Source organism: Pteropus vampyrus, unplaced genomic scaffold, assembly GCF_000151845.1.
Source record: "Pteropus vampyrus isolate Shadow unplaced genomic scaffold, Pvam_2.0 Scaffold43, whole genome shotgun sequence".
Classification (NCBI taxonomy): domain Eukaryota; kingdom Metazoa; phylum Chordata; class Mammalia; order Chiroptera; family Pteropodidae; genus Pteropus; species Pteropus vampyrus.
Window position 1 is genome coordinate 4,143,267 of NW_011888824.1, and position 19,810 is coordinate 4,163,076.

The 19,810-nt window shown below is 33.0% G+C and overlaps 1 protein-coding gene across 1 annotated transcript in view; it reads right to left on the reverse strand.

The window, feature by feature from the left end:
- Positions 1 to 798: 798 nt before the first annotated feature.
- RSPO3 (R-spondin 3) overlaps positions 799 to 19,810 on the reverse strand; it is a 75,050-nt gene continuing 56,038 nt past the window's right edge. Inside the window, exon 5 of the mRNA XM_011358739.1 lies at positions 799 to 2,013. Coding sequence (XP_011357041.1) covers positions 1,829 to 2,013 — 185 coding nt within the window. The 3' untranslated portion in view covers positions 799 to 1,828. The remainder of the gene's footprint in view (positions 2,014 to 19,810) is intronic.

The following is a 19,810-nucleotide window of genomic DNA, read 5'->3' on the forward strand; positions in this document are numbered from 1 at the left end:
TGAACACCCTTCCACCTAACATAGTTCTGCAGAAAAATATTTGTTTATCCTTGGTAACATAAGTTGTAGTTGAAAATAGAATTTTTATATATTGGGAATAGATCTAGTTAGTTGAAACATTTATTTAATGTAGACAAGAAAACACCAGAGTAAGAAACAGGAATACACCATTCAAAAATTTTGGATTTTGGAAGAGCAAAAGTGAAGTGGAAAATGAATTAAGCCAATCAGTCAACATGAACAGTACGGTTGTCAGAGAAAGAGTGACCAGGGGGACAGGCAGCCAGAAGACCAATTCAGTGCAAGTTCTTCAGAAAGCAGTGACCTTTAGAGGGCTAGGAAGCATGGTGACAGAGCTGGGTATCCTGACATTACAACAGGAAGGTTAAGGTAGGTCATGAGATTCTGTGCTGCATGCTCAGAGGTTCCTTCTCTTGCCTTAGGCTGGCTGTACCCTGTGTGAAACACTGGTAAGGCCTCCAGATAGGGTGACTTCAGTCCCCAGTGAAGACTACACACTGAGAAAATATGGAGAAGAAAAGGCCAAATGTTCAAGATGCAGGAGGAACCGACATATAAGAAAAAAATAGTTGAATAAATATCTTCTAATATCCTATAAATAAATTTCAATCGGCTCGCATCCAAAGTTGGATTCAAAAAGAAAACATTGGAAAATGTAATATGTTCTGAATTACATAGGATACAAAATCTTCTTTTCTAGCTCATAAGTCTCTTAAGAGTAACAATTTTCAAAACAAACACAAAAAACAAACAAGAAAACAAAATGAACAAAACATTAAAAACTATCAACAAATATATTTATTGTGGTGGCTGTCTCCTCTACTAGATACACCTTGTTAGAAAATAGCATCCCTTTTAGTTCCAGGTGGACCATTAAGCAGATAATAAAATTCTTTTCCCCTTGTTGAGAAAGAAAACACATGACTTTGCAAACATGTTATATTCTCCTTGCTCTGGTTTTTGTTTTCTATGAAATCAGAATTTTCTTCTAATAAGTACAATTTTGGTTTTGGAAGTAAATTACAGGTACATGTTTACAGACTTATATAACCCAAGGGGTAGCAGAGACGGAACCACACAGTGCTGACATAGATTGGAGACCTGTTCCAGGTAATCACAACCCTTCACAGTTTTGTAAAGCACAAAAGTTATCTCCAATTCTATGGTTTCTTCCGTATTTTACCTTTCTCCCATACAGTATATTTAACCCTATATGCACTCTCATGCTTCTTGCAGAAAGACAGGATGAGGGCAAATAGAACCGATCTTAAAACAGTTGTTTCTGTGGTGATAATTCTTATGATTCCAAATGCCAGGCCCTAATAACTGAGCGCTCTCTAGATCTCCTGGACAAAGCAACACTGTCCTTTAAAAGATGTTTCTCTCCTCTGATCTCTTATTTGTTTTGAAGGGATATTGTATCTTTGAATTTGTAGAACTATCTTTTGCTTCTTAAAACAATAGCTTCAAAAAATATTTTTTATAGAGAAAAGATGTTGTTTCTCCAGATGTCATCATTATGTTGTTACATCTTATAGCCTATTGATAATTATGTACAAAATTTCTTGTCTCTTAAAAATGCACAGAAGCATGTAAGATAACCATTCAAAAGCATCCCTTCTTTGAACTTTGGGCTCTGTGTTGTTAACTAAGCTTGCATGAAGATATAGCAACTATTTGGAATGTTGTTTAGACTGAGCAGTAACTGACACGTTGTCCATTTGTGGTCCTAATGGCTAGAGCATCTGTCCTGGGCATCTGGTTGAGATAGCAGCATCATGAGTCTACGAAAATCTCATGGGACCCTCTAGTGTACAGTGCTGATGGATACCGATTTCTGTTTATCTTGGACCTTCCGCTTCTTTTGCTGCTGTTTGTTTTCTCGTTGTTCTGGGGTTTCTCTGCTGGGTTCCAGACCTTTGTTATCGGGTATTGCGTCCTTATTTTCTTCTTTATTAAGTTTTTTTCTTTTCCTCTCCCTTCCTTTTTTCCCTGAAATGAAAGGATGCACCTTTAAAAAATACATTAAATTATGTTCTATTTGGTTATTCTAAGTTTATAAAAATGAATTAAATTTTTCTTAGGTTGCATACCATATCCATAAATACCAAATATCTACCATTTGTCATTCACTCAAGTACTCTTTATTAAGTCCATACTATATTTCAAGCAATATAAATGTGAAACTCATACAAAATATAATGAAGCAACTTATATATAATCGTTCTGAATTCTATAGAGTTCTATTGTTATGTTTTGTAACTATTTCACATGATAATTATTTAAGGATATTTATTAGAAAGTTTTGAATAGATTTCTTGCCACATAAGAATTTATTAATGTGTATATGTTATCTGGCTCTTATTAAGGTACCATTTTGTATTCTAATTTTTCCAAGTAGCAGTTACATATTTGCCATTTGCAGATATGTCTGCTTACCATGTACTAGAAAAGAATCGATTTGCATAACACATTTACAAATAATGGTTCACGAGGAATAATATCAGGATAACTGTATGTACTTTATTTTAACACAAATATTTATATGTTGAAATTAATTTCCATTGCAATGTCTCTACATGCAGGTGTGGCAGTGGCTATCAATAACTCCATGGTAGAAGCTATTAGGGCAAGGACTTTATGTCTCTATTAATCAAATCAGTAGATAATTATTGCACATATACAGAATTCCATGGAGACATGGAATCCTGTATATGTGCAATAATTATCTACTGATAATTCGAAGCAGAGATTTTAATTTAGATTTGCACCATGAGGCTTTTTACAAAGTGTAACAACACAACATTAAGGATTTTTATGTGAGAAGGCATATTGCAAGGTAGATTGAAGGCAGGGGGAAGAACTGAATTTCATTCTGTTGGCACTGGAGAACTCTGAGAATTTTAGAGGAAGAGAATAATTGATCAAAGTGCACGAGCCCGGCACCAAATGGGATGGATAGTTTTTATTTATTTCTAAAAGTGAATTAACTGGATGTTTTATTGTTATGTCAACATTTTAGATATACTATCACCAGTGTAAAATAATTTCTAAAAGCATGGTTTCAGTAACATCCATTAATACAGATACCCCAATGAGTAATTACTGATTTAAATCAATATCATAATAAGTGAAAACTAGGAACCAACAATTCCTTGATGTGGAACAAATCTGATAATTTGCATCCCCACCTACTAAACCATGTAAAAAATTGATATTAGTCTCTGTCTCTAAAAAGCCACTTTGGACAAAAGTATTTTGGAGAAATTATTTGCATGAGAGAACCAAAATACTTTCACATCCTGAAATAGGCTGCAAATATTGAATTCAGTGGTTTGGCTTTCCTTTTCTTGAGCTCTGGTTACAGAATCCCAGGGAGCAATATTATTAATAGTGCATACGTGTACTCAGCCAATACGGTCTCCTTGGATTAATGATATTTTGTCACAACTAGCTTTGTCTGAGACTGTGTTTACAAAACCTTCCAGTAACTTTATGAAAACCTGCTTTGTTGGACTCAACATAACACATCTCCAAATTCTGGACTCTAAAAGTACAGTTAACAAAAATGAGAATTCAGACCACTATAAAGCAAATATCAAATTGTTGTGGATATGTAGAGATGAACAAAAAAATATTAGAGCCTACTATTATGTCTAGGGCTAAACTAGTTGTGCACTGTTTCACCAGTGCCATTTTTCTTTCTACTTTAAAGAATATTGCTGGGTTAATAAGATTCCTACTGACGAAATCCATGTTTTGTTTTGCTTTGTCCCTCCCTGCCCTCAAATACTGGCTGTAATTACTATACAGTTGAAATGTTGACTTGTACCTGGTAACCAAGCAGAGAAAACTAGAATAAATTTACCTTCCTGAATATGCAGAATAATTTAATTTTCATAAAGGCACACAAACTGAAAGAGAGAAATGCCAGTTTTCATGGTATGTGCTTGATTTTCAGAAGGACATGACTGTAGATGTTAGATTACATAATATTTCCATTTTGAGGAGCATTTTGGAGATGTTCAAGTTCAACTCTAAAAAAAATTGTCAGTAAAAATCATTCCAAAGTTTCATTAAAAAAAAAACAAAAACAAAAAAAAAACCTACTGACCCCAAACAAAATGTTATTTTTATGGAAATCATCCAAAAGTTCAGTGTTTGACATTGTTCTCTTGATGATGGTCCAACATCTTACAGCTGTGATTCCAACCATAATGTTTTGGACACTTAAGGAATATATTGTTTCTTTCTTGGTCACAGATTGATTTATATGTTTTTCAGCCATATGTGACAACATACTTAATTTACAGAGCATTTCTGCTTATTAGCAAACTGATATAATTGTTTTTTAAGACAGGCAGAAACATTTTGGGAAGTAGCTTGAAACTTAGCATTATAGTTTTATCCCAGGAATAGCTATTTAGTCTGGGCGGTGAGTGAAAGGGGACGCTCTAGCAAAGTAACAGGAAACTAGCACATTGTACATTGTTGTTGCCTAACAGAGGGCTATTGCACAATAGAAAAAAAATGGGATTATTATTTTTTACAGGCCATGTGTTAGTGGTTGGAAATGCTAACTACTCTTTTGCATAAATAATATATTTTCCTCTTGTCCAAGAAATAAAATAGAAATGCAGGAGAATGGCTGTAGTCCATTAAAAATCACGTGTAACTTGGGAAATTTTGCAAGGTTTTCATTAAAAGGGACTTTTTTTTTTCCTATTCTGGTGACTTTTTCATTGATGTGGTCAATAGTTATTTTTATACTTTTTTGGATAATTTTGTAAACTAAGCATCCCAGTTATCATGACCTTACATATATGCCTCTGTGCTGTCATTCACTGATTATGTGTGTGTGTGCACACGTGCCCCAGATTTGGGCTGTAGAGCATTCTTATGATTAAAAGAATGTTCATCTTCCCTTAATGTTCCAGCTATGAATGTGGTGTTTGGATAGAGACCATTAAAGGGAAATTGTCATTAGCAATGAAGTATAATCTGAGCCCTTGTAGGGAAGCACTATGGTGTAATGTTTAAGAACACTGTCTTTAGAGTTAGAAAAACTTGGTGTTCAAATTCTAGGTCTGTCACTAACTAGCTGTGTGGCTTTTGGTAAATTGTCATTATCTCTCAGGATTAATTTTCCGATAGTTAAAATGTGGACAATCAATGCTACATGTTAAAATCTGTAAGAATACACAAATGCTCATAAAGCACTTAGCATAGTACCTGGTACACATTAATCATGGGAGAAATGAAAACAAGTGTTAATAACTCATTACATAAACATGAATTAAGTCTACTCCATGCCAAAAATTGTGCTAAAACCTGGGGATACAAGTGAGATATGGAGACAGACAGAATAATTACAGTCACAAGCTAATGTTAAAATAGAAGTATGCACAACATCCTACTGGGAGCATAGAAAGGAAAGCACTGGACTCTGGCAATGGAAACTGAAAAAGACTCCCCAGATGGGAAGATGTTTGACCTGAGCCTTACTGAAAGAGCAAGAGTTTGCCAGGCTGATGAGAGAAGAAAGATATGTGGGGCAGTGAATGATATATTAATGGCATGAAGGCATGCAAGGGCATGATGAATCTGGGGAACCGAAAGTGGATTTCTTTGGTTTGATCAGAGTCTATATATAGGATATTACCCAGAGAAGCTAGAATAATATACAGGGCTTGATTGCCATGTTAGGAGTTTGTCCTAAGGACCTTTGGTACTAAAAACTGGAGAAAGGCATATATCAGAATCTGAGAGCAAGGTAGAATTTGGATGTGTCTATGAGTAGTTTAGAAAAGACCAATAGATTATTTTGACATATAATATTATTTTCTATTTCAGAAAAAATTCTGTAAGTAATAAGAATCCATAGAGGGAGTATAAGCAGTGACAGGTATTTATTCTTGAGCCTTAACTTTTCAGAGTAACTAGTATCTGTGCAGACCATATAGCCACATATTGTTTGATTTTGTTGCAAACCAGTGTCATGTAATTGAATGGGTAATTGGCATTTTTGAGATTCTGAAATTAGTTCCTATTAATACAAAAATAGATTCATTTATATAAATACCTCTTAGGGCTTTCTATAGACCAAGGAGATTTGCTCCTGTTTCTAAGCATAGATGATGTTGAAATGCATATTCTTAGGCCCCATCCCTGGAGATTGTGATTCATTAGTTCTTATGATGGGCCAAGGAACCTGTAGTTAATCACAAGTTCACCCCAATTTATTCTGATGTGCAACCACACTAAAGAACCATAGGTGTAGATCAATAGAAGATCCAATTTTCTTAATCATAAACTCTCAAAATTTATTTCATATCATATGGTTTCTCATAACTTCTTATATTTTTCCCCCAAGGGATATAATATATTTTTTGACTTCCTGTCTACTAATTTCAAGGCAATTTTTCTAATTAGGTATATTTGAAATAGACACCTAGACACAAAAGGAAAATTTGTTGCTCATTGTCTTTTTTAAACCTGCTCAACTAGAAATATTAACTAAAAAAGAATAAACATGTAAAAAAGAACAAAGAGAGAAAGAAATGATCCTGAATTATTTTTCCTAAATTATGTATTGCATATTTAAGTTCCAAGTGAAAATAAAAACTATAAAAAATGCTCAATTACCCTTTTAAATGTAATGAGCTTATAAAAAGTGCTTCTTTATAATCACAAATAGAATTTATTTATTGAGAATTACTCAAATTATGAATATCAGCTCACAATTTTCTGGATGTTTAGAAACATCTGTTCATAGGTCTTTATAAAAACAACGGCTTGGTGAATTTCTTTCAAGGCACCACTAAGGGGAGCCATTGAGCTTTAAGTAGCTCCTCTTCTAAAACAAACTAAGATACTCTTTCTCAAAAAGCTAAAAATGGATCTACAACTTGAACCAATTAAATAAATATTCTATTAAAAATTAAAAATTTTTTCTAGGTCTTTTCTCTATTGAGTGTGGAATAAAATTCAATAGGAAGGAAATCCATGGCTTTATACCTTCAAAAAAAGCACAGAAGATGTGAAAATGCAGTTAATCTGATAATTTTTTAATCTAGAGTTGGATGTGATATTTATGTATAGAGGATGAAAATTTCAATTTTTGTTCCTTTTAGTTAGGAAATCACTGGAGAAAATTTGCAAAGATGGGAAAATTGCTGCCATATAATTTCTTCAGCAATTATAATTTACTGTGTAGATACATATGTAAAGGCCTTTGAACTGTGGGCTATGTAGAAACAGGACTGCCTGACCCAGCGGTGAATAAAATAACTGAAAGTCACCAAGGCCAAGTTTCTCTTTTTTCCCCATAAATTCCCAATAGTAACCTGTTGCAATAATCAAGGTGAAGATGACTTGGGTGATCTATTTTTCAAAATAGGAAGATGACTTGGGTGATCTATTTTTAAAAATAGGAAGATTTAATGAACACTTAAATGCACTAGGCATACTTCTTAGTAAGAGAGCTGTGTCTACAATCTCAACAGTAATCCCCATTTAACAGATGAGGAAAATAAAGGCTCTTAACCATTACACTCTTCTGTGTCCACATTATGTCTCGATAGAACACCACGTGACATGGCACCCTTGTTTTATTTCACTTTTAAGCTACTGAGTTTAAAAAAAAAAGGGCAAGGAAAGTGTCTAGGTGTGGACTACCAACTTATTGAACAAAGGGGTTTTACGAAAATTAAGATTTAGAACTTAACTACTTAACCTCTTGAAATTTGAGTTTTCTGAGCAACTTGCTCATCAGAACAGCATTTTGTGTCAGCACCATTTCATTACGTCATTGTTTACTCTCTCTCTTTTTTTTTGTCTATTTTTTTATTGCCACAAGTATATTTATTTTTCAGTATTTCTATTTTTCCCTCAATAATATATAGATAGAATATACTATATATATAATTTGAAAACTACTTTTTATAGTATATAATTTATCTCTAATTTAGAAATTTTATATTACCTTTAAACTATCATCATTACATTTTGAAATCCTAACAAAATTATCAGAGATTTTTATATTTCGTTATATTTAATACCAAAAAGGAGATAGAAAAATTGTATGAGTTTAAATCCCAAAGAGGTTTGAATGCAGTCCTATCATTTCATTTTATAACAAACACCATAATATTAAGAATCACATTTTTTAGAATCTATATTTAGAATCTATGTTTAATTGTAGAAATCTATAATCTACTCTAGCATAATAAACTGTTTTTGCAAAATCAAATATTTTTCTTATGAATTGATTATGTCAATAGGCCTTTACAGATTTTTTTCTTGCCTGTTGTTTAAATAATTTCATTACTCACTGAAGACTTAGGGTCTAAAATTTTAAATTTTGGCTCTATATCTTGACGGATGTTTCCACAGCCCTATCACCCAAAGTAATTCCATTCCACCTCATTGCTTCTGTTATCCAGAACTCTAGCCTGGACTCCTTGCATTCAAAAGAGTTGTTAACTAGAGTCCAAAAGAAACTGTTAAAGATATTGACTATTTCATGCTAGAATGTCTTCTTGTTATAAATCATGTGCTAAGAGAATAGTTAAAGGAACAAAGAGAAAAAAATACCTCCCAATTTTTTACTATTTGCAATGTTTATAATTTATTCATTATAAAAGTAAACAATATCTTGTATTTTATTTTATACTATTTTTAAAACATACAGCTTTATAATTTATATTATATAACTATTTTAAGTTTAGTATTCTTAGTTACTTCAATTAAAAAAAAAAGCTGTCAACCCAGCTAAAATGTGCTATGAAAATTTTAAAAAGTTTTGTATTCTTTTATGTGGGTTTATTTCTCTCGAATCAACCTCTTTGGGTTAAAAGTTCATGTGAAATTAGTAATTTCAGTGTTTCCTTTTTTCTCTTTTTTTCAAAATCTCTTAATTTGACTTTGAAATTCTATCCACCACATTAGGCTAGATTACAAAACTCTCAGAAACTAAATTATACACATTAATTTACATGTTGAAAATTTCTGGATCTAAGCATGTTTGCATAATGTGTTTTGAACTAGATTTTGGGTCTTAGACAATTGTATCTATTGGATAAGTATGTTAAAACTGAATTTACTTGCTGTCAAAGGGTATGATGATAAATTTCACCCATTAAATCCAGTCAAATTTTGTTCATTACTTTTGCCAAAAAATGACTAGTTTGTAAAATGAATATTATTGCTCCAAAAAAATTGACTATATGTATTTTGATTGTTTTATACACTGTTTATGAACTTATAGTAGGGGGATTTATAACATAATCTTCAGCAATTTAGATAGGAGTATGGCTGACTCTCCTTTTTAAAAAAAAAACATTGACACCTGTCTAGTAGCACTGTCAAGTGTCATCCCCCAAATTTTCTGTTTAGAGCAGTCTTCTCAAAGTATTTATGACTATATCAAAAATGAATTGATGTGTTTATCTTTACAGAACATTCATACTCTACCTTGCTTCCTTCCTCATTGCCCACCTTGGACTCGAGCAGGCTGCTGCTATAGACCACCATCTCACATCTCAAGGCAGAGAATATAGACGGGTCTATGAAATGCTTGCGTCAAATATTTCTTTCATATCATCCTTTAAAAAAATCTATTTTAGAAATTTAAATATTAAGGAAAAACAGTGAAATAGCCTCTGTAGACATTTCTATCATACATATACTGCCTAACTTAAAGTATGTAAGTAGTATCATAGATAGGTTTTCCTATAAAATTATTTTGAAGAAGAATACACAATTGTATTCCAGACCATCTATTGAGTGATTTCTGTAAGAAGTCTGGAAAAAGTTATATCTTTAGTACTTCATTATAATTTTTTAAAAATGTTTTTCACATTCTTTGTAATAAATTAGTCTGCCTAATTTTATGTCAATTTAAAATTTAAATGTAACAACTTTATTAATATTTCACTAATTAACAAAGAAGTTGAAAGTACTGTCTAAAATATAGATTGCTTTGAAAATATTTGTTTTTTGGTGAACTTTAATTTTTTTTTTTGCTCTAAACGGAGTTAACAATTATGCTACCCCAGCCAATAACACATATTAAAGTAACACAATAAAGAATGCTTAAATTTGATGACTTATCCAATTTATTTACCAAAGAAAAAAACAGAAACCTCACTTGTGTCAATATTTGATTCTGAAACTTAACAATTTTGTCTGATGTTTTTCTACCCTTACATTTTCCTCTCACAAGGGAGCACAGTGATAATGAGTTTTTGTGTAGAGCTTAGAATAATACTGGTGTGTGAATTTTCTCCATTTTTCTTTAGTTAGATGTGTAGGCTCACAGTTCAGTATTTCATACTTGAAATACATGTTCTGGAATCTGTTTATGGTAACTACCTACCAAATGCCCCCCTCACCCCCCTCTCTCTTTAAGAGAATCACTAAGCCAAGAGCACTGTCTTCATCTTTGATGAAATATAGCTTTCCAATTAACAGGAAAGTCCTTCATTTCAAAAGGCTGAACAGAATGCTACTTGAAAATTCATTCCAGCTGGTTAAATTGAAGAACTGAAAGAATTCCAAAGAAAGAATATCCTTTTGGCATTCGTCATTTGATTTTCATTTGGATAAATTTCCTTTTGCTCCAAGAACTTGTCTCAGAATTTTGTTCTTCTGAGACAGAAAAAGAAGTGTTGATAGCTATGTTTGACTGTGCTATACTTCTTCCCTTACTCAAATTGTCTGCTCCATTGAATTGACAGGAGAGGATGGCCTCGTACTTGCTGACAGACTTGCAATGATTGATTATACAAGAAATGTTGATATTCTTCTAGTCTCTTTCATCATTTTATACATTAGTTGTCTCTGCTGTCTAATTTTCATTCTACCATAGCCTAGTCTTTCTTTTCTTTGAAGCTTTTAACTGTTCTATGGGTGAAAAATATGTAACTCTAATCTGGAATTACATCGCAGGGGGAAAAACAAATAAATCTCTTACTTAGTGTGTGTTATCCCATGATATTTTTAGTAAAGATGTCACACACTTTTATGGCTACAATTTAATATTTTCAGCTATTTATTTATTACCTATATAAAGCTAATTTTTTAAATACTCCTTTAGTACATTCTCAAGTGTTTTTACTTTCCTTGAGTATTTTCTTTTTTCTTCCTTTTTTTGTGTGACAGTCTCTATCTCAAGCTATCGATTTCTTAACTAGTTTGGAAAACAGAAAATCTCATTTAGCCTATATTAAAACCTGTAATAAATATTAAAACATTAAAATCCGTAATAAATAAATTTTATTCACAATATAAATAAAGTCATAAGGGACATATTTCACCTCTGGAAGATAATGCAAACTTTAAAATGCTTCTACTCCAACTCTATTTGTTGGTGCAAATATCTGTTCTTAATTAGGAATACTTTCCACATGCATTTCCATTACCAGCAAGATAGCTCCTTGTAATTACTTCATCTATAGTGGTTATGTATACTTGAGTGGAATACAGCAAATTTAATTTCTTTAATTTTTTTTTGGCAGTTGAGAGTTCAATAATCTAGAAACATCAACCCTATAACTAAGTAAGTATAATTAATATTAGTAAGATTTTATCAATAAAATCTTCAATAAATCTGAAAAGAGATTTCATTTGACAGCTTCTCACTGTGCTCCCTTTGTCACTGTACTGATGCGTGTTAGCATGGAGGAGGAGAGTTGGGAGAGTAGACACATGTGCAACAAATGTGTGTGTATGTGTGTGTATGTACATATAAACATATATGCACATATTTATTTATAGGTCCCTTCCCTCCACAGATGGAAAAGTTCTATTTTCCTGGTGAATTTAAAAATATCAATTCAAAGACAGAGAGTTTGTTTTCCAATTTAATTTTCAATAAATCTGAAAAGAGATTCATTCTATCACAAGAGTCCTTCAGAAACTTGAACCCTTAAAATTAAGAGACTTTGATAAATTATATGCCTTTTAACTTTTTCTTATCAAACACATTTCCCATACATTAACACATGCAACTTCTCAGCTTTTGTTCTTTGTAAATGTTCAAAATGTTGTGGGGAAAATAGAATATGGTCTTCTAATAAGCACCTGATTAATGCAGAAGAAATCAAAGAATTACTTTCATTCTTTAGATACTCAACCTTTATCACGTGGACTTTTCCAACACTGACATTATCTTTGAAAGTTCAATAACCTTCCTCTTTGCTACTTAGTTCATTTCCTCTCATTGTTTTGATTGGATCCCTGAGTGTATCACAATATATTGAATTTCAATCTATATTTTAGGCCCTTTTGTAATTTGTCAGGTGATAATTGACTCTATTTCTACTTTTTATAATAGGAAGAACGATGTAGTAATAACTACAAATATAATAAAATTATCTTTATAGAAACTCAACCTTAATTTGGATTTCCTATAAAAATATTTAAAAAGAAAATATAATTTACAACACAGGTTATTTTTTGATGGGGTGAGGTGGATAATACTGGGGCTTTTAAGTGGGTTAATGATTCATTTGCATGCTTTTATGCACAGAGAACCTCAGAGGCATATGAGGCCCACATACCTGGTACACTAATAAACATCGCTATTGTTGTTTCAAATAATGTGGTAGCATGGCTTTTCTCTTTGGCAAGAGTTTGTACACAGTAGCTACTCAATAAAAATATTTTAAAAAATTAAATGAAAAGTTGAATAATGCTCTCTTTTCTTGATTTCATGCCTGTCATTCTATTTGAGGGAGAGTTGGGGAAGGACGGGCATGGAAAGAGATGTTTTGGGTGTATTCTCACATGTGCAAGCATGCTGTGATTACCCAGTATTTCAAACAACTTGTGTTAATGACTCCCATTTATTATAATGGAGTCCTCAGCCAATTAGTCACTTCTGTTCCAATATTAGCTTCAAGTGGTTACAGCCCACTCCAGAGAGCTACATCATGGTCTCGGGGAAATAATTTTGACTTGTCATGCTCCAAAAGATCATATTTGGGACCAAATCAATCATAAATAAATAGAGCGTCCCTAAGACTGCTTCAAGAAGAGAGCTTATAAAGTCCAGGATGCAAAAGAGAGGTTATAGATGATTCTACTTTTTTTCTCTCATTTTGAGAAGAAATTGAAATTCTAGAGAAGTTTCAGGAATTTGAAAGCTCTAAAGTTTCACTGAGGTTGAGAGTATGGACCAGAGTCCATTTTCCCAGCTCCAAACTGGGAAACAGTGGCCTAACACATTTCAGAGACTGGAGAATAAGAGGTGGTCAAGGAGAGGGACAGAAAGAGGAAATAGAGGAGGAGAGAAAGGGACTTTGGACAATTCTGAAAAGTCAAATGATGGCAAAATAACCTTTTCTTCCTTAAATTATCTCTATAGCGAGAGTAAATGATACATTATCTGGTGGAGTTGGGAATGTAGTCTTCTTTTAAAACAATGAAATATAACCCTGGCTCATCTTGGTCCAATCTTGGGGCTTTTGAAATGGCACCACATAGTCTCAGATTCCTGATTTCCTCTTTGGTTTTGAATGATGGTGGCTTTTGTTATAATTCAATGAATCTTGCTTTCAGTGGAATTCCATCAAAATAAAGGGCCATTGGGTAGTATGATGAAACTTCCAATTTAAGAGGGTATACCAAGGGCAGAGATGACACGTCCAATGCAATTGATGGGGAGAGAAAGGCTTAGAAAAGACTTAAGTAAATGAGCTGAAAATTAAAGAAATTGTGACAATTCCTAAAAAAATAAACTCTGTCTTATTCAGTCTCCATGAAAACAAACATTTATTGACCTATTGAATACTTAAGAATCAAATAAGATAATCTTAGAAATAAAAATACCAAATAAAATAGAAAAAAAAGTTTTAATGGGATAACTAGTTTTCAATAACCCATGTTTTGGTTTTTATTTTCTGAGCAAAGTGACCAAACTTCCTGTGAACCTGAAGACCATATTAAGGTAGAAAGGGGAATATGTGATCAATAATTATATATAAGCTCTTCTCTTACCTCCAGGGAACTTTTAGGAAAAGAAGTAGTGGTCAGGAGGTGATTAAAAATACTGGGGAGTAAAAATATTTAAGGAAATCAGACATATTTAAAGGTTAGCAAATTTGTCTCTGCTAGGTTGGAGGGGTAGAAAGAAAAAAGTTTTCTCCTCCATTACACCTTGGCCACCTTTAATCAAGTGCATTCTTGGGCCTTGCAAACTCTGTTGGTACTTTTTAGCTGTAGAAGACTTGAGAAGTTAAGCACAAAATGTCTCCTGGGCCTCCTTCCTTCAGTATGAACAGATCTGGTTGTGGGTATATGAATTTGCTCAAACAAAAAACGCTACCAGTGATTTTTCAAAACCAGCAAATATTTCAGAGATTGTTGAATGCTCTAATAGATGATTTCCACTGCCACTTAAACACATGGCAAACAGTTGTATTCTTTACGTATGTTAACATATTTAACATTTTTAAATTACACATGGACTATTAATTAACGTATTTTATAGTACTGGTTGTTAAATGTTTTGAAAATCAGTCTTTGCCTCTATACACCCTTCAAGATACATTTTAAAGGCTGCTTTCTCCATGAAGTCTTCCCTGACCATTCTCCAGCAGGTGAGGAGGGATGCAGTAAAGTATAGCTTCTATGACCTTGGATTCTGAAGTTAGAAGGATCTGAGTCTGATTCTCTGTCAAATTTGGTTATTGTCTCTTCTTGAGGGTGGTTACTTAAACTCTCGAGACCTAATTTTTAAAAATATGTACTTAAAAAACACGTGTGACATTAAATTCAATGTCAAAAATCTGACATTGGGTATCAGAAAATGTCTATTTTAGATTTGGTTATATTACTTATCAGCAACGTGACCCTCAGTGAAGTCCTTTAAGTGCTTCCGTTGTCACATTTATAAATTCGAATGGAGGATTCTTATTATTCTCTTTTTGGGGTAGGTGTGAGGAATGAATGATATATAAGTACTTAGAAAATGCAAAGAAATATGGAATTGTGACCTCCAAAATGATGATGCTGATTATCCTTATGAAAATACAAAATAGCTGAGAAAATCATGTCACATTTGAAAACAAAACTGCCTTAATCTGACCAGGGTAAAACCTTAATTCCTTTAAGACTTTTGGTGAAAGTCCTTAATCCACTCAAGCTATGTTAATTCTTACATAGCTCTCAAATATGTTATTCCCTCTTCAGTATCATTTAATTCAAGTCTCAATCATCTCTACAATGTATTTTTGCACAAACCAGGCCATGGGTGTTTTTGATTCCAGTTGCTTTCCACCTTGTTGTTAGGTTATCTTATAGTACAGAGGGCTGATGTGTTGTTCCTTTTAGTCTCTTGTTTTTAAATCTCCCCAATGCCTGTACTCCTACAGTTTGGATTATATGGCTTAGAAGTCCCTCTAGAATCTGTTTCCAGTCTACTTTATAAAGCATTGTGTCTTTCCCTAATTTGCTTTTGCTTTTGCCACACTATATGTCTAACTATTATTTGATCACATCATGCTCTTTCTTGCTCTGTGCCTTAGATACTTCTCCTCAACGGAAAGGTTCTTTAGCTAGAAAAATCCTACTCAGCCTACAAGAGCCAATAACAGTTTACCTTCTCTGTTTTCAGAGCATCATACTCATCCATCTACTTTGCCCTTAAAATTATAAACTCTCAAATGAATCTCATACATATTTGTATATCTTCCTTGTCATTTTCACTTTCAACATTTAGTAGAGTTCCTAGCATATAGTAATTAGTCAATACACAAAGTCGAATTAAAAGACAAAAAGACAGAATTGAACAACAGAATCATGCAAAGCAAGACAAGTAGTGATACCACAAGGCTTAAACAACAAACAGTTTAATGACAATTTTTTTTTACACATTAAAAACAAATTTGCTAGTTGGACATCAATTTATTTTATTAGACTTACTAGTCCTCTGTCACAGTTATATTGTTTTGTTCATTTCTTCATGCTGTTCCTAGTATAGGAATCTTTGCTTTTGATGATGATGTGACCCAGTAAATAAAATTGCTCTATATGAGGCATGGTGTCATTACATCACCCCAGCTGGGAGCAGTGAGCATACAAGGCTTACTCACAGTATCATCATATCCAGCTTCCAACTTCAGTTTATCCTCTGATTAATATGCACAATACATGCATGCAAGCATTAAGGATGATAGATTCAGTCATCTTTTTCTACAGTTTGTTTATGAGAAAAATCAATTTTCCTTTTTAAATCAGTAGAAGATAGTTAATAGAGAAACACAGAAAGAGTAATGAAAGAACTGGGCAGACTTAGCTGAATCTGTCAACAATTTCTCATAGAGAAAATCATCACAGTGAGTGTCTACTTCATAAAAATGATTAATTCCAGTTCATGTTTGTCCTTGGCTTGACCATTTACCTAGGGTCCATTAAGAGAGTATTATGTATAGTGAAGGCCCTTCAGATTTTAAGAAGCATGACCTGATTTTCTGGAACAGCTCTGTGGTAGAAAGAATAATAGCCTCCTCAAAATGACAATGTCCTAATCCTAAAACCTGAGAATATGTTACTTTACGTGGCAAAAGGGAATTAAGATTGCAGATAGAAGTAAAGTCACTGATCGGCTGACTTTGAGATAGAGAGGTTATCTGAGATTATCCAGGCAGGCCCCGTATAATTACATGGTTCCTTAAAAGTGGAGGAAGAGGCAGAAGAGGAAGTCAGAGAGATGTTGTATGAAATGAATTCAACCTGCTATTTGTGGCTCTGAAGACAGGAGGGGCCATGAACAAAGGAATGTTGGAAGACTCAACAATCTGGAAAAGGCAAGTAACTGGATTCTCCCCTAGAGCCTCCAGAAAGAAATACAACCCTGTGGACACTCTGATTATTTTAGCCTGATTAGGCCTGTGTTGGACTTCTGACCTATAGAACTATAAAATGATAAACTTGTTTTAAGATACTAAATTTTTGGTAATTTATGGCAGCTCTAGAAAACTAATACAAGTCCAAATTTTGTAGTGGTTTTCTTATATTTCAGTTCATAAACATATGACAAAAACAGTTTTGAAATCTACCTACTGTTCGGATGCTCTAGGTAACGTGAATGGATCGTCCTGGTTAAGAACAGCACCTAACTTATCTACACAGACTGTTAAAACATAAGCACTTTAATTCCCTTTCTGAAAACTTTATTTCAAGAAATTCAGAGAAATTGAATTTATTGCTGACCCACTGCAAATTAATAGATAAAAGGCAGCCAAATATCCAAAAGAACCACATCTTATTTTTTTAAGTTAATACATCTAACATTTATCCAATTGAGAACCAAAAATTTGCTTTTCCTAAAAATTCGCTTTTCCTTAATTATTAGCCAAATTTTGAAACGAGGTAGATCTTCGCCATCTTAGTTTTAGATATATGGTAGATACAACTTTCAGTGTCAATTTGTGAACAAGAATTCCTATTAAGCAGAAATTCATCTGGACTATATCATCTGCAAGACTAGCTTTGAAGAAATGGAAGAATGTGAAAACAGGGAGATTCTTTAAGAATGAAACCATGCCTTCCTCCATGTGCCCACACCAATGTGCTCACAGAACTTTGGGGAATTTATTCCCATGTTTTCTCTACTCTCGGTGTTCATTGCTTCAGTTCTTACTATTAGAACCTCCTGAGGTCAGAAAGTTTTGCCCTTTTTGGAGACTTTTTTCAGCTGGTGAAGGCTTCTGAGTTAACCAGAAATCAAAATGGGATGCTGCATTATGTCAGAACTGCATGTTTAGTCTGCTTTCTTAGAAATAATCAAGAAAAGTTATATGTGAAAAGACACAGATGCTCCTTTCTCAGAAATAGTTTCATACTTTTGAAGTATAATATAAAAAAAGTAGTTGAAACCTAGAACAATACGTATTTTGTATATCTACATTTTTATTGATTCTATTTATAAAAGTTCACAAAATATAAACATCCCTTGGAAAATGGATGATTATATGTATAAGATTATATAGATATATAAGATGTATAATTATATATAATATTGTTAATATATATAGTATATAATATAAGGCAATAAATGTTTATCATGTTGTACTGACTTTTAACCCAGCATGTGTTTCTTTGAAAATTCATATGAAATTGATATTATACTGTTATTCTGATTTATAACTGAGCATATTTGTAGCATATTTATTTATTTATAAGATTTCTGATTATTTTAGGAAAATCTTTGAAGAAGTACCTAAAATTAAGTTGCCCAAAATTCAATCATTTTACTTTTTTTATTTTTAGAATTATGTGAAAAAATAGAGCTCAAGTTAAAGCTGCTTTAAGAAATATATTCTGATATAAATTTTAAATTAAGAAGCATATGTGTATATCTGAGAGAATCTCGAGGAGTTGTCTGTGACACTTATAGTTGTTGTCCAGACCAAATTATACAAAATGCTTCTGCTTGTTGACTACAGTATCATCTGTTTAAAAATCTATACAGTAAAATTAATTAGTTAACATTTGGTATTTGGATTCAAGGTGACTATAAAGACTTTCATGGGATGTGCAGCCCTAGAAGAGCAGCTAAGTAAATATTAATTAATATTTAATGAATACCAGTTTCATTTCACACTTCATTTCTATTTCAGAAATGAGTCAAAGAAAGACTATATCCCAGAGATTATGAGACTAATACTAGTGTAATAAAATTTATTTCACCATTATATTTTGGGGGGAAGAAAGGAACAACAAAACCCCAAAAACAAAAACCAAATTTTTAGACCACTATTTGGCTTTCTCTGACTCCCTTCCCTGGACAGCACTTACAATTGACTTTTGAGGAAAAACAAACACATTTGTAAAAATGTTTGGCTTCTGTGAGTCCTTTCTCACTTGTCTTCATCTCTTTTATTAAAGTTATAAAAAGAAGGACAGTAAATGCAAATCTTTTCAGTTTATATTTTTTAAATCTTTTCAGTTCTGATTTCGTCACTTTAGTTTTTCTCTCAGCTCTGATTATTTGTTCCTACAGCTTATGATGTACTAAGTTCATACCTTATCCATAATTCGAATAGAATATAGAGTTAAATTCTAATGACCAGCACTTCATATTGGCATGCGATATCTGGTGCCAACCACAAATCGATTTTAGATTACATTTGCATTCACGTCCTTTTTCTGACAGGGCACAACCCTCTTCTATCTTAGGGGCAAACATGCACCACCTGCCTGCTCTATGACCAGCTGGGTTTGAGGCAGAACCTCATAGTTGACAGCTACCAGATGAATGTGCCTCTTCTGTACAACTGAGATACAGAATTGTCATTGGTGAGCATTTGGTATACTGTGGTAGCTTGAAAAGCTGGGAATTCACATTTGTGATATTTAAGCAGATTTTAGTTCCACTGGCTTAATCCCAAGAATTGGGTAACATGTTATAGTTTTTAATGATTTGTTGGTTATTTGTTATTCTTTTAAATTCCCAAAGAATGAGGAAAATATCCAGTGGGAACACTGACGTGAGCAATAGACTTCACAGTCACTTTCATAAGCCATCAGCCATGGCACTTCTCATTAAAAGCCCCAAAGGCAGGCCAATCTTGCGTCACAATTCTCCCCAGTTAGAAAAAGGCTTTACTATTAAGGAAGGACCAAGTTCAAAGAAGTCTTGGCTTAAAATGTAAGGTTTGAGAATCTTAGTACAGTGGAGCAGGGGGAAACAAGTAGTGTTTTTGGAAATAAAAATGTGCTTCTATAAGGAATCACAGGGATTATCAAGAGTACAATAATTTAGCTATAATGAATTTATTTT